Here is a 14,841-nt window from a genome sequence, read left to right on the forward strand (position 1 = left end):
TAAATGTAACGCAAGACATGGTCGTGTTAGCACCTAACGCGTCATTGGTATTTCCTGTTTCGAACTATGCTTGTGCAATATATATATATTTTTTTTTAATTGGTCCTAGTATTGCTCTGCTGTATTATTATATTATTTAATATAGTCCTAGCAAGAGTTTTCTTACTGCAGATCATATTTAACCCTGACTCACATTATTTGGTTGAAAATATCAATAGTCACATTGTTTAATATCCCTCGCTATATTTTACGCACACAGCAAACCTGTGTTAAAAACACGAAATCGGATGGAGTTTACTGTAGGTGCAATAACTCTTTAATGTTCTTACTGACTGGGTTAGTTTACTTATTTGTCCCACGCCTCTGTACAGTAAAGTGTGCAACACAAAAAATCCACACGCAAAAAGTCGAGCGCGATGAGACTCGATCGGGCGCCCAGGACAAGGCTTTGAGGTTGATTAGAAAGCGCCTTTTTTTTCAACCTCTCAGTTTGCTATATTGATCTAAGGTATTGCCATGCAATTTGCTGAAAGGAACGTCCCATCTCCTGTTGCTTATCCCGCTTTAATACCTCGATCCCCTGTATTAATCTCGCACGGCTCTGAGAGAGTAACTAGGTGGAGATGGAGACAATGCAGAAAGTACTAGTTTAACCCGTTCTGGTAACGTACTTTACAGACATCGACCCGGTCAGTTTCGCGTCCCTTGTAAGCATACTCGTTTCTTCACATATTTTGTTAACATCACAAAAGATTGCAACTCACAACTCATTTTTCCCCGATTTTTCCCAGTTTCTGATCCAATCAGCAGGTACCACCAACGCCGCCATCTTCCCCACTATACCGCACTTAGCCCGGATGTTTAGCACAAAGCGCCGGGTCAAAGGACACGTGCAGCTGCATGCCGGGACGAGCTGGGTGAGTTTATATTTCACAACAGGTTTTTGTCTTGAAGTTTATACAAGGCAGAGACTATGAAACGTTTCGAATAAAATCGATCAAGTAAAACCCAGTACTACAACGCCAACACAAAACATTTCTCTACCCAACTTAGTTGCATACTAGGTGTTGCTTTGAACAAAACTGACCCTACGTTTTGGAAGATGTGCGCTTAATTAAAAAAAAAATGCACACTAATTTTAGAAAGAGGCTGCACACTATAGAAAGATGCACACTTGGTATAAAAAAAGCACATTAATTTTAGTAACATGAACGCTTTGTAGAAAAACGCACGCTACTTTTAAAACACACCTTTTTTTTGGTATATTTGTGTTGTTGTTTTGCACATCAAAGCCACATACAAACGCCAGCATCCAGGAATATGCATGTGATACATTTACTAAAACATATATTATGGTAGAGTGTTAATGTATATTCTACTTTGAGTTAGGAATTGTTTATTGTTGTGCATTACAATAACCCATGCTTACTTACAAGGACCACACATTTGAAATGTTAGGCCTGTATACCAGTGATTGATTTCCAGTCTCATTAACTTGGTTTCATCCTTCAGGTTCGTAAAATGGCATTGTCAAAAATGAAAGTGCTTGCCACTAGAGGTCCCCCTTTGGCACCTGATGTTATTACCAGTGTCTTTCAGTTGAGCGTCACTACCTTTTAATTAAACATGTTTCATAGGGGGGAAAAAAAGAAAGAAATTAACCTTTACACCTGGTAATGGCCAAATATTTATATTGGTTCAAATAAAAATAAATCACATGTAGGAATAGTTCATGATTTAAGAAACTATATTACGGCTCAAACAAGTTTAACAGCTTTATTAATGTAAGTTACAAAATGCAAAATACAGAGGCATTTCATTCTCAGTCAGTATCGCTAGGCAGTGAAGTGAATTCTTCATCTTGCAATGTGTTGTGTAGCGGCTTCTGCGGCTATGCGTCCTCCTCTAGGATCCACGTCTTCCCAAATTGATTTAACTTGAAAATGAACACGTCTAGTTTCAAATGGCTTTTAAGTGCAAGTGGTATATGGACGTCATTTCTGGGAAACACAATAAATGTGACCATTTACATGGTACTATCAGTTCTCTATTAACTTACTTAACTTAATTAAGAATAGCTTTTGAAAAGGGATATGGTAACAACTTGAAACTTGTGGGGTTTAAGGGGAATTTTGCCTTTGCCATGATGTATAGCAAATCCGGTGCAACATAAAAAAAACAATGCTGCTGCTTCTGCTTTGTATGCTGGGTCAGGAACTAACAGCTAGCAAACAGGTGTGCCATCAGATTAGTTTACTGTTGTCTAATTAGTCGTTCCAATCAAGACAGGTGCAGCACAACATTAAAACATGTTTTTAAATAAACGGTAAGCTCACACAGTCTGAAGAGTTGATGCATCACGCCTGGTGAGCATTTATCTGGTGCACCTGCACTGTGCCATCATATAGCGAGTATAACAATCAGATATATATATATATATATATATATATATATATATATATATATATATATATATATATAATGTATGTATGTATATGTATATGTATATAATAGTTTTGCAACATAAATTATCCAAAAAGAAGAATGTGTTTGTTCTCTTTCCCAATAAACCATTAACAAATGTCCTAGAAATGTCCTGTCAGTGTCACCCTATTGGTTGCGTTCATGTGACGTTCAACGCGAACGTCAGTTTATGGTTGACGGACGGGACGGGTTACTTTCTCTTCCACTCAGGCAAAGGAAGACGTTGTTTGGCGTACAGCGGAAAGGTACTGTAAGTATTCAGAATATTCTAGAAAGGAGAAAAGATGTTTGTCTAAGAGTACTGGTAACCAGTTAACTAGCATGAACAATCACGTGTACTGTACTGTCTATACATATCGAAAGTGTAGAAAAAGCAAACAGCGATACTGTTAAGCATTGAAAGTAACATCTTTAGCTGTAGAAATGATTTTGTTTTTGTTTTACTCTTATTTAAACACAACAAAGGGACACTAAGCGTATAATTAATACAGTACAAATGGACGTAGTGGAGATTTAAATTAGGGACGGGCTTGGTTCATTTTTGCAGGGTCCTGACAGCTTCAGAAATGTGTAATTTGTAACAGCAGATGCAGTAAAACGAATACCATTCGGTTGACTGGAGTAATTTACTACACCTTAACAAGAGGTATGTGTCGTTGTAGCGTTATTATTTTTGGTTCTAAATGTGTAGCTGTTGTGTGAATAGGTGAAAGTTAAACTGTCGTGAAAGCAGAATGCTGCTGGTGAGGTGAGGTGGCATCATCCGCGTTGCAAACGTTTTATTTTCTTTAAGCGTTCTTGCAAACATGTGTTTGTACTATAATATGATAAATCGCTGAGGCGTTACGCGCAAGATAACCAACGCGGCATTAATATTGTCCAGATAGTGCAGTGCGCAAACGAGAGACCAGGAAAAACACAAATTAAGTACAAATGGAAAGGCTTTAATAGGTGTAGTTGCCAAAAACCTAAACGTTTAATTGTATGAAATACATTTTCGCATTCTTAGATGACTAAATCCAATTAGTTATATTGTGTAGCACAATGAGACACACAGTTTGTCTCAAGAAATAGCACTGGATGCCCTGCGCGCTGTAGTCAAATTGACCTGCTCCATGAAAAGTTATAAACTCATTTATCAAAGTATAATGTAGAGGGATCAATACAGAAATACCCAGTCTGTTTTTTAAAGTCTCTTAAAATCAAGGTATTGTACCCCTGTAAACCTCATGGGTGTATAGCAAATGACACTTTAAAGAGAAGGTCAATACCAGCATTTGACAGAGAAGCATGCTTGAGAACACCAAACTAAGTTAGTTTACAGACTGCCTAAGTTTGTCTTTTATTAAATAAAATCTCCCTGCTGAAAAAAAAAAAAAAAAAATTAGGTTGTGAATCTGTATTTCTGTACAAGTTACCTCATGTCAGTGTTTTTTTTATTTTTTTTTATTGTGATACAAACTGGCTGAGGGGATTCTGCTGAAATTCCAAGGGATTCTCCGAAACTTTCCCGGGACTTTACTATAAACAATACATGTATCCTGTTATTAGACTGAGAACGAAAAAAATCCCCATGCGATGCCTTCACCCAACCACTCAAACTTCCCCTACAGATTCTCCTACCATCAACCTCTCCTTTTTTGATAGAAGGGGAAAAAAACAAATCCTTTGAAAGCAGACGTGAATTGTATTTCTATATTTGTTATTACCACAGAGCAGCCATGTTATTTCTGTTGGGAGTGCCTAAAACTGTTTATCTTGTAAGCATAACAAAAACAATTCATTTAAAAAATGGTAATTTATGTATTAATCTGCACCATCTACAATTGAAAAGTAAAAGAGCATGATATAAAAGGTTTTAAAACATATCTGATTTAAGTTAATGGTTAACAATGAAGGATAATTATGAGCGACTAGACTTTAAACCAAAGCTTTGTGTTAATGAAGTGGTTTTTACATCTGTGGAAAAAAAACAAACAGGAATTGAAGAATGATCTTAAAACAATGCCCCCTTTGCATGAATAATTTCCTTTACGGTGTGGCTTCCTTATCTTCCTCAGCACCCACAGAGACGTATTATCCCCGCTGGTGATGCACAGGCCCTGTCCATATGTTACACTTTTGATGTCCCGCTTGTCCAGTTGGGACGCAGCTTGCTAAGAAAGTTTAATACAAGTTCAGTGACGTCCCTTCTGTTTGTCTGTCTGTCTGACCACCTTTCCGTCTGAAAGTTTTGCATGTCTAGTTGATTGTGCCAGTTCACAAAGTATGATCTACTGTACGATCTCAATACCGCATTTGCTAATATAACATTAATGCTCTCTGACTAAAGTTTTTAGCTTGAACTGAAAAAGTGATGCTGATTTTAAGACACACAGGCACTTTCCTTTTTATTTATTTATTTATTTATTTTATTTATTTATTTTATTTATTTATTTTCCCAAAGCTTGTTACTCCAGTGTGTAAAGTGGTAATGTTTCAAGACTAGCAAGGAGCAACTCTGAATGTTAGTTTGAAGACCTGCAGTATTTGTGTCCATAGTTGTACAACTCGCCCAGTAAAGGCACTGATGCATGGCGTGCAGGGTGAGTCTGGTTCAAATACAGATCTTGTTTGGCGGTTCACTGGCAGTGCTGCATTGTCCTTTGAGCTCCCATGGAAGGGCTTCTTTTGTTGGTCTGCCTCACCGCCCCACAGCGAGCTCTACTGGTCAGGGTGAACGAAGCCAGACACCTCCAGTTGCCTGGCTGTTGATCATTTCTCCTGGTTGGTACATGGGTTACAGCAACAGTCAAATTAGGCATTTAAAATCCATGAGAAAATGGGTGAATGCCAACAGTAATTGGGCACTAAGAGAAGAAAAAGCCATTCTCGCACTGATCCAGTTTTTCGCTTCCCACTTCAGTTTCTGTGGCTTCATCTTACTTCCCTGCTTTAACATTTTGTGAAGTGCAACTCGCTAATCCTTTTAGACTAGCCTCACTCGGGTGTCGTGTCAGTGATACACACACACACAGACGCACGCACGCACGCACGGACACACACACGCATACACACAGTGTCCCGTGCTTGGTTGTGGGTAGTGTATAAAGTAATGATTCTTACAATAGCCTCTCCATTTCTTAACTAACTCCTACTCTTTTGAAAGGAGAAAAATCCTAAAATTCAACTAAAATGACACAATGTTCTTATTTAGGAACCTGAGTGATGTGCAGAAATAATAACCAGGGGTCAATTAATAGAAGATGATGAACAGAGATGTTTTCTGTTGCTTACAGAAAGAAAGAGACTGCTTCAACAGTCAAGTCAGACCTTGACAGCAGCAGATTTTCACAGTACTCTGTTATCACTACTGGCAGAGTTCCATTAAAAATGTTTGCTATTTATGCTATAGGTCAGTTGCGTACTTGTTTGGTTTGAGATGTGTCAGGTTTAATTGGTCTAGGATCATCCATTCGGGACTGTATTAACAAACAGCACGTCTAGTTATTTAAACTAATAATTGTTGTGAAATTAGATCCTGGGTGGGGAAACTGGTTTGACAAGGACAATGTCAAATTCTCACCATCTAAAAAGTGAATGTGCTCGTCTGAGACAACTGGAAAAATAAGCAAGAGCCTCTGACAAAATGGAGGATAGGATTTTAACAGCCTGCCCATGCAGTTTTTTTTGCCCTGCTGAATCAGGACACCTGAGTTTGAACCATGTGTTGTGTACAACAGCATTCAAAATGGTTAATGGTAATAATTCTTAGCAACGATTGTTTTCTCAGCAGAAGGAATCTAGCGCCTTACTGCACCCTAATTGTGAAAAGCTATGTTCAAGCTATAGCGGTTTGAGCTGGGTGGCTCCTGTGGGTCATAATCTCACAGAGTACACAGTGTTCCTCCTCCCTCTCACATGCCTGTATCCGGGCTGCATGTGACTCGGAATCTCTTAAAGGCACAGGATACTTGCACTGTGGTTACTGTTGCCATGGCTAAATAAGACACAGACCAACCCTGTTAGGTGTATCTAAACAAGATGGAAACCTGCACAACCAAAATACCACCTTTAAATATAATACCAAATTCTGCCAGTCCTCCGACACGTTTAATCTTAATTCAGGGGGAATGGAGTGACAATTATTAACAATAATTTGAGGGCCAGTGCTGCAGTAGAAATAAATCTGCACCCTGTGCATTATACAGATCCTTCACTGTTCATTCTTTTAATCCAGTTTTATAAATACAAATATATTATATTTTTATCTTACAGATTTCTATCTTATCTTTGCAAACATCTGTGATATGGCTTATTCCCAGTCTGACAACGACCTTGAATCGGACAACTGTGGGGACATGTCTGAAATCCACACACGGCTCCAGTCATTCCATAACTTCCCCAAGGATAACCTGGTATCTCATCAGAGGCTGGCCAGAGCTGGCTTTTATTTCACAGGCAACTCCGACCAGGTCAGGTGCTTCAGCTGCAATCACACTGTGGAGAACTGGAGCAGTGGAGACTCCCCTGTAGAGAGGCATCGACAGGTGTCCCCTTGCTGCACCTACCTGAGCTGCACGCAGAGAGTCCCCTCCCAGCCAGCCACGCTCAACGGACACGCGGCCCCATCAACCAACAGTGCTGCGTACGACGAGGAAAGAGAGGATCTGGAGTACCGCCTGCGAACGGGAGAGGTTGTGGATGAGACTGACTATCCGAAACACCGTGACATGTGCAGAGAGGAAGCCAGGCTGGACACCTTCCAGTCGTGGCCCCCGTCTGCCCCTGTGAGGCCCCGGGAGCTGGCCCAGGCCGGGTTCTATTACACTAACTCCAGGGACCGGGTTGAGTGCTTTTGCTGTGGTAGCGTGCTGGAGAACTGGGAGCCTGGAGATGAAGCCTGGAAGGAGCACGAGAGACACTTCAGCAACTGCTTCTTCATCCTGGGCCACGAAGTGGGGAACATTCCTTGCCAGCAGCCCCCTGACATGGATACAGTTCCGTACATGGGATCCTATGAGGAGCGTCTCCGCAGCTTCACTGGCCAGCAGCATCCCGTCGACCCAGAGAGACTGGCGAGGGCTGGGTTTTACAGTACAGGTACCGTATTTTTATAGAATGTATCTGCACATTGCATGTTTTACCATTCTGCATTGTAATGTAGGCTGAAGACTTGGTGTAACGCATATTTTTGAAAAGTTTTATATAGGCAAAAAGCCTCCTAAAGGAAACGATTTTAATATTTTTTAAAACTCTTAAGGAGTGATTTCCAGTTAAATGTTGCTGTAACACACATGACGTGGAATGGGTCATCTAACCAAATAAAACGCATGTATTACACTTAAGTTCTAACTTTGAAATAAGTAGCGCTTATGTGGCACTTCAATGTTTAGTGTTTGTAGGTATGTCACACTTCTATATTTACATGTACATGCAGTAGATCATTGTAATGTACCTGTTTTTTTTCTGATACAACTCCAGTTCTGCATTGTCAGCCACACGTGCAGTATGTTCGTAATGTGTGTTAAATTGTGTGTCCTTTCAGGTGAGCTGGACAAGGTGATATGTTTCCAATGTGCAGGGGATCTGAAGGGCTGGCAGGCTGCTGAGGACCCCTGGGAGAAACATGCCAAATACTATCCAGGGTAAATAATTTTAAATGCAGTATTTAAAATCAGAACCTATATCTGGAGGATACTGTCTCTGTATCTTGTCACTGCCAAGTGCTGTACAGATGATTCAGTTTGACGTCGTTGTGAACTTTTATTTCCTTGCTTATTTTTAAACAGGTGTAACTTTCTTATTGCTGAGAAAGGCCAAGCGTTTGTGAACAGTATCCAGTTGGGGAATCCCTGCAGGAACTCTGCTGTAAGTGTAAGCTTCCAAGCATCCCTTATTCTCCTTCACTGCCTCTCTCTCTGAACAGAATCAGGTTTTTTACAGAAACCTTGAAGTTGTGGTAAGATGGTATGCATGCATAGCCCAGGTAATGCCTATTGATATATGCACATCACACTTTAGATAAGTATCAAATCTACAAAGCGTAGTTATGGCATCAAGTATCTAAGTGTGGTACAGTTTTGCATGTACATAGAGTGGCTGTAGGTCACTGTTTCATGATAATGAAAATCTCTCATTTCATATTTTAAGCCATGGCTGGGCATGTATTTATTCAAATATTTTATGTGTTAACCTAGAGAGCGTTTTGTGCATGTAACGAAACGTTAAAACAGGTTGCTATTTGTCCCCTAACGTTATATTGAGCACGTGTGTACGTTTTATTAACGTGTCACAATTCTTCTATTCATTTCACAGGCAGAACGTGTTCCAAATGGACTGGCAGTACGACAAGAAGGTATTTGCCTGTTTTTATTGATCTCTTTTGTTTCAGAGGATTGAAGGAAGCTCAGGCTATTTACATTGCACCATTGGATTTTGCAGTACCAGTGTTTGGGTGGATTTGTGTTTTTATTTCTCTTAATCTTTCACAGATTCGGGCATCATGCAGTCCTCTGTAGTGCAGAGGGCTCTGGAGATGGGCTTCGATGCTGCAGAAGTTGAGAGAACAGCCCGGGAGAGGGTTTGTAAGACTGGGATGGAGTATGATTCAGTGGAAGCTCTGATCAGTGACCTGACCAGGGCTGAAAGTGAGTCAGATGAAACACAAGATAAAGAGGGTAGGACTTTCACAAAAGTATCCTTATTATTTTTGTTTTTTCTGTTGTACTTGAGTTGCATATCTGGTAATTCTATGAATCTATAAATCTTCCGTCATTGATGTAGACCTATTTATTGTAATGCAGTAAACTTCTATTTTATAATGTGGTCTAATGCTGTAAAGACGGTGTGGGTATATAATCACATTGCTGTAGAGTTAAAAAAGAAAAAAATACAATTAAAACAAGCAAATATTTAAAAAAAAAAAGATTGCATTTCCAAGCTTTATTCTACTTGAGTGGTTCGTTCTGTAGATAACATTCAAATTACTGTGGCCTTTCCCTGCATCAAGGACATTGTATTATGCAAATACTACGATATGTTGCTTTAAGATGGAATTTCTTTAATGGTGGACGAAAAGTATTGTAGCTTATATTAAAGATTACCCAATATATTGATGTCAATTAAAGCTTGTGATTGTGGAACCTATTTATTTTATCAGACGGAGTGGTCTGAACTTGGAGCAAGCTGCGTACTTTTAAATAAAGAATATACGTGATGGCGATTTAAAGACTAATCCTTTCAAACTATTAGTACGTGAAAAAATAGGTAAAACATGCACAGGTAACTTGAACGCACAGGTTTGTATAGATAAGCCTACATTCTTGCTTATGCCGTATCTGTTCATTCTGGTGTCACAGCTGAGGTGTTGGAAGCACCCTCTTGTGGAAGAATTATATTTACTGAAAATGGCCAAAAAAAACAAAACACTGTAGTGATGCTGGTAATTTTGTTCGTTTCTATTTATCAATTTTTGTTTGGTTTTGTTTTATTACTTTTGAGAATGCAAACTTAAGTTTTTGTTAGATCCAACTAGGTAGCAAGTTCCTGTATCTGTTTGTGTGTTTTTATTATAAATATTTATTCAATTTTTAAATAACATACATGCCATCTTATAATACAAAAATATTATCAAATAACATCCATACATGTGTGCATCTAAACCCCAAAACCATAACCTTCAGTGATAATTATTACAGAATAGGAAGAGTAATGTTACAAACATTAAGTCACTGGAGTAAGCAGACAGCAATGCATATCCTGTGTCTGTTTTTATAATTCATTTCTAAATGGGGCCCCACATTTTAAGGAAGTCATTTCATTTGTGTTTTCCAGAGGAGGACCCTATGGAGAAGCTGAGGAAACTACAGCAGGAGAAGCTCTGTAAAGTCTGCATGGACAAAAACATTGCCATAGTCTTCATCCCCTGTGGACATCTGGTCACCTGCAAGAAGTGTTCCGAGGTCCTTAGTAAATGCCCCATATGCTGCGCACCTATCATTCAGAAGGTTAAAACCTACCTCTCGTGAACCCTGATTAATACTAGGATTGCATACGACTGTTCGTGTTCTACTTGGCTAAATATATACTAGAAGTGATTGGGACTCCTATCGGCATATTTTAAAGCAAGGCTCTGCTTTATTTCAGTCCCTGCCCATTACTGACTTTGTTGAAACGGCAGTAAAACGGCCGTTTTGACTTCTGACATTACAAGTAGACAAGAGATTTTTTTTTGTGTTTTAGCATTGCCGTGGGGCAGACACTTTTAGAGTGTTTTAAAACTGTAAATCATATTCGTTCGACTTTGGCACATTTGGAACAATGCCTCAGCAAACAGGCAGTCCCCATTATGACATGTACTTCTCACTGACATAAAATGACATTCCTTGCAATAGATTAACAGTGAAGCTCAATTAATAGAACTCTCTGCAGCATAGTAGAAAGTATGTAATTGATACCCTATTCACTACCTAATAGCCCATTCTCTGAGTAATGCACAATAAACCTGTATTGAAAACCTGACTGAGCGGCTTTGGGTAGTGTGAATAAAGTACAAGTACTGGGGAAGGCTGGCCTTATTTGGGCAAACACAAAAGGGCTTTGGCGTTCAGCACTGAATAGTTGGAGCGGTGCTTTTTGTTTGTGCCTTCGGGGCTAAGAAAGATAATAATGCCAACAGGGAAACATGTATGTGCCCCTGACGCTGCCCCTCACAAGCCCACAGCAAAGCCTTGAATTTGAATAATAAACAGAAAGTGCAACGCTGTGACATAGAGACCCTGAATGTGTTGCTTGAAACCTCACCAGCTTGTATGAACTGTACAATGATGCTGCTGTACTGCTGGCATTGCTGAGCACTGAAGAGAGTTCATTAAGCTACTGGCCTAGGAAGTGCACAATTTGTGAAACTTAAGAATGTATATATTGCTGTGGAAATAATGATTCTTATATATCTATCTATATCTAATATATATATATATATATATATATATATATATATAATGTATCTATCCTTGCATTTAAATCATGTTATGCGTTCTTGTAAAGCAGTCGGGGGGCTGTTCAGTTAACATAATATTAACAGGTCGTTATGTAGATTTTCTTAAACTATTTATACTATGATGTAGATTCTGATTGGTGGGGGGGATTTAGATATATTCTATTTAAAATCATTTATTTTACAGTCGAGCTAAAGATATATATATACGTATTGTACAGAGGTTATAGCAATGTGCTTCATATATTTTGAGAAGTACTGTAATGTTAATACAGCAATACATTAAGTTTCTGTGTACCACAATCATGTTCAGTTTAACACTAAAATATCATTTATTTGTAATTGTAATAGTGTTCTCTAAAATCCAGTGACAGTTTGATTGAACTGGAGACGGATAGTTTTGGTTAACATATAGGGGGTATAGACAGCTTCAATAACATTGAATACCTAGAGCTTATTTTTGTAGTAGACTATTTTTAACAATTATTTATTGTAAACTTTCATTGTGATTTACTTAGCTTTGCAACATCCCTTTTGTTAAATGCAAATTAAATGCATCCTCTTAAATGTATAGTACTAGTAAGTGTTTTTATTTTTCAAGCTTGCAGATGGTCATTAGGATGTATGCGCACTACTGAAACATGCAAACAGAAATATCTTGTATATTCTAAATGTCGCTTGCAAGCAATGGTCTAGGCTAATTATCATAATGATCTTCATGAACCTTTTCATACAGCCAAAGCTTTGCTGCTTTTAGCACATGCTGTATTTTATTCAATGAATGAATCTTTCTGATATGTGTAATATATGCCTTACTTGGTTAAATATTTGACTATAAACTAAAAGGATGCTACTATTTGTATTTATAGTAATTATTGGACTTGTAGTATAGTGTGTGTGTTTACAAATATGGTATCATTTATTTCTGGAGGGGATGGTGAATGAAACTGCATCTTAATAGGAAAAAAACATTCCAGTGGCACACTTAAGTGAGCACTAACACTCCAGCACAGTCTCTGAATACAGTTGTTAGTCTTTAAAATGCTGGTCTGGGACATCTGAAAAACTAATTTTGCTGAACAGAGATGACTGGTTTTGGTTAATGTAATAACAGACCATATATACAGTACATGTTTCTAATACAAACACAGTATTAGTGTTTGCTATGAGTTCCAGTATTCCTAGTAGGAGTAATTGAGAGATGATAGTAAGTAGTGGAATTTGCCCTGCATGCAAAAAAGCTTTTTTTAAAAAACTCTAATTTTCAATTAGATTGATCAATAAAGCATGCACCTTACCTGTAGCGGCAGTGTGCAGCATTTAAAACAGCCCCCTTACTTTAAATTGTCTGTTCCCTATCTGGGAAGGGGCTTATTTCAGTGCTGCACCACAACACAGCAGTTAAGTGCATTCTTTCAAATCAATTGCTTTATTGGACTTTATGCCAGTCAAAATTTCTCAATTTACTGGAAACAAAGCCTTTAATGTTGTTATTAATGTGGAGATTAACAGAAACCCCATTTCGGAGCAGTGCGGAAACTTAGAGAAACTGAAGCATGTATGCTGGGAAGGTGATTCAAATCAACACCCTGTTTAGTATGGTAAGTCAATTGCAGCTGTGAAAAAAATAAAAAGCAATCCCATGTTATTCCCTTGAGTAATTAGAAATGTAATTTGCAAAGTTAATAATTCATTATTTCATTAATTACCCAGAGCGTCCAGACCAGTTAATTTCACCATTCATCAGACTGGAACCCCCTTTTTTAAAATGTGTTATTTATTGACTTTTAAAACACCAGTGCTTTGCAGAAGCATTAATCGTGACAGTTGAAATAGTTTCCTTGCAGAACGCCACCTCGCATGGCAGACCTGATCCATCAGGGTCCAGAGAGCATCTTCCCTGCCAGGATAGCAGTCATAGAGGCAGGGAATGAAAGCACCCCCTATACAAGTATATTAACAAACGTTATTAATACGTGTCAAATAGTGGTGTATTTGTATGAGACAAAATTAGTTCAAATCTATTCAAATTCGGTTCAGGCGTTTCAATATAATATTACAAATAATAACGGAGTTACATGTAAATACGTAAACATACACACACATATATATGGTTTAACTATGATTTTATATACTTAGATAGTAGTTAAACCGTTTGGTAAAGCGCCGGTGACTGCTGGGTCAGTATTGGGTGGACACTTGTTGGAGGGGAGAGTATATTGGTGCAGTAAAGATGTGTTACTGTTTATTGTCACGAGCAGTATGATCACTGCTATCCTTTTAATTCTATTAAAGGTGTTTTGGTTCTTTGCTTGTATTTTACACTTCAAATTGGAATCTGCAGACATACAGTACAGATACAGTACCTGGTACAGATACAAGTTACCTGGGTCATCTTTGAGTGAAATATGTGCATATTTGAAATGAAAAGAGCTGAAGGTTTCTCCATACAATGATTACTGCACTGTATACGTGTAGCTTGTTGTGTTCCTGAATGGCAGAACAGTATGTGCAGGGAAATGAGATCTACATGACCTAACTGATATAAGATCTAAGCAATTCCTGATCTACATGACCTAACTGCTATAAGATCTAAGCAATCCCTGATCTACATGACCTAACTGCTATAAGATCTAAGCAATCCCTGATCTACATGACCTAACTGCTATATGATCTAAGCAATTCCTGATCTACATGACCTAACTGCTATAAGATCTAAGCAATTCCTGATCTACATGACCTAACTGCTATACGATCTAAGCAATTCCTGATCTACATGACCTAACTGCTATAAGATCTAAGCAATTCCTGATCTACATGACCTAACTGCTATACGATCTAAGCAATTCCTGATCTACATGACCTAACTGCTATATGATCTAAGCAATTCCTGATCTACATGACCTAACTGATATAAGATCTAAGCAATCCCTGATCTACATGACCTAACTGCTATACGATCTAAGCAATCCCTGATCTACATGACCTAACTGCTATACGATCTAAGCAATCCCTGATCTACATGACCTAACTGCTATACGATCTAAGCAATCCCTGATCTACATGACCTAACTGCTATACGATCTAAGCAATCCCTGATCTACATGACCTAACTGATCTAATGATGCAAATTGGTGCAGTTGCTGAGAGAGTTGTATTGTCAAGTAAACCTTTCTTAAGCCTCTCTTTACCCATAAATTTACAGTGGCAAATGTAGCAATCTTCTATGCAATGCTCATAATACAGGTACTAAACATTGACCATAGATTAGCAGCATGCTTTCTGTGCTTCACTATGCATGACTACACTGGCTGTGCTTTTACAACGGGAAATGGGTAAGGTTGCTTTATTTTTATAAAGATTTTTTATAGCTTTGGTGT

The 14,841-nt window shown here is 38.4% G+C and overlaps 2 protein-coding genes across 10 annotated transcripts in view; one reads left to right on the forward strand and one right to left on the reverse strand.

Annotated features, from left to right (window-relative positions):
* Positions 1–851, reverse strand: part of LOC117411978 (THO complex subunit 2-like) — a 40,023-nt gene extending 39,172 nt beyond the window's left edge. For all 4 annotated transcript variants that reach the window (XM_034019883.3, XM_034019882.3, XM_034019881.3 and 1 more), the window contains exon 1: positions 765–851. In XM_034019883.3, the coding sequence (XP_033875774.2) occupies positions 765–829 (65 nt within the window). In that variant the 5' untranslated portion in view covers positions 830–851. The remainder of the gene's footprint in view (positions 1–764) is intronic.
* Positions 851–12,032, forward strand: LOC117411770 (E3 ubiquitin-protein ligase XIAP-like). Of its 6 annotated transcripts, none has more exons than XM_058989488.1 (7): positions 851–917; positions 6,742–7,566; positions 8,012–8,111; positions 8,256–8,340; positions 8,782–8,821; positions 8,958–9,143; positions 10,300–12,032. In XM_058989488.1, exons 2-7 carry the CDS (start codon positions 6,774–6,776, stop codon positions 10,491–10,493), a joined length of 1,398 nt encoding a protein of 465 aa, XP_058845471.1. In that variant the 5' UTR covers positions 851–917; positions 6,742–6,773; the 3' UTR covers positions 10,494–12,032. The 6 variants fall into 6 exon arrangements, with proteins under 6 accessions (XP_058845471.1, XP_058845467.1, XP_058845469.1 ...); XM_058989484.1 differs by lacking the exon at positions 851–917 and adding an exon at positions 2,636–2,729; XM_058989486.1 differs by lacking the exon at positions 851–917 and adding an exon at positions 2,636–2,729 and having other exon boundaries at positions 8,958–9,113.
* Positions 12,033–14,841: the final 2,809 nt, after the last annotated feature.

The sequence above is a fragment of the Acipenser ruthenus genome, chromosome 16, assembly GCF_902713425.1.
Source record: "Acipenser ruthenus chromosome 16, fAciRut3.2 maternal haplotype, whole genome shotgun sequence".
Classification (NCBI taxonomy): Eukaryota; Metazoa; Chordata; class Actinopteri; order Acipenseriformes; family Acipenseridae; genus Acipenser; species Acipenser ruthenus.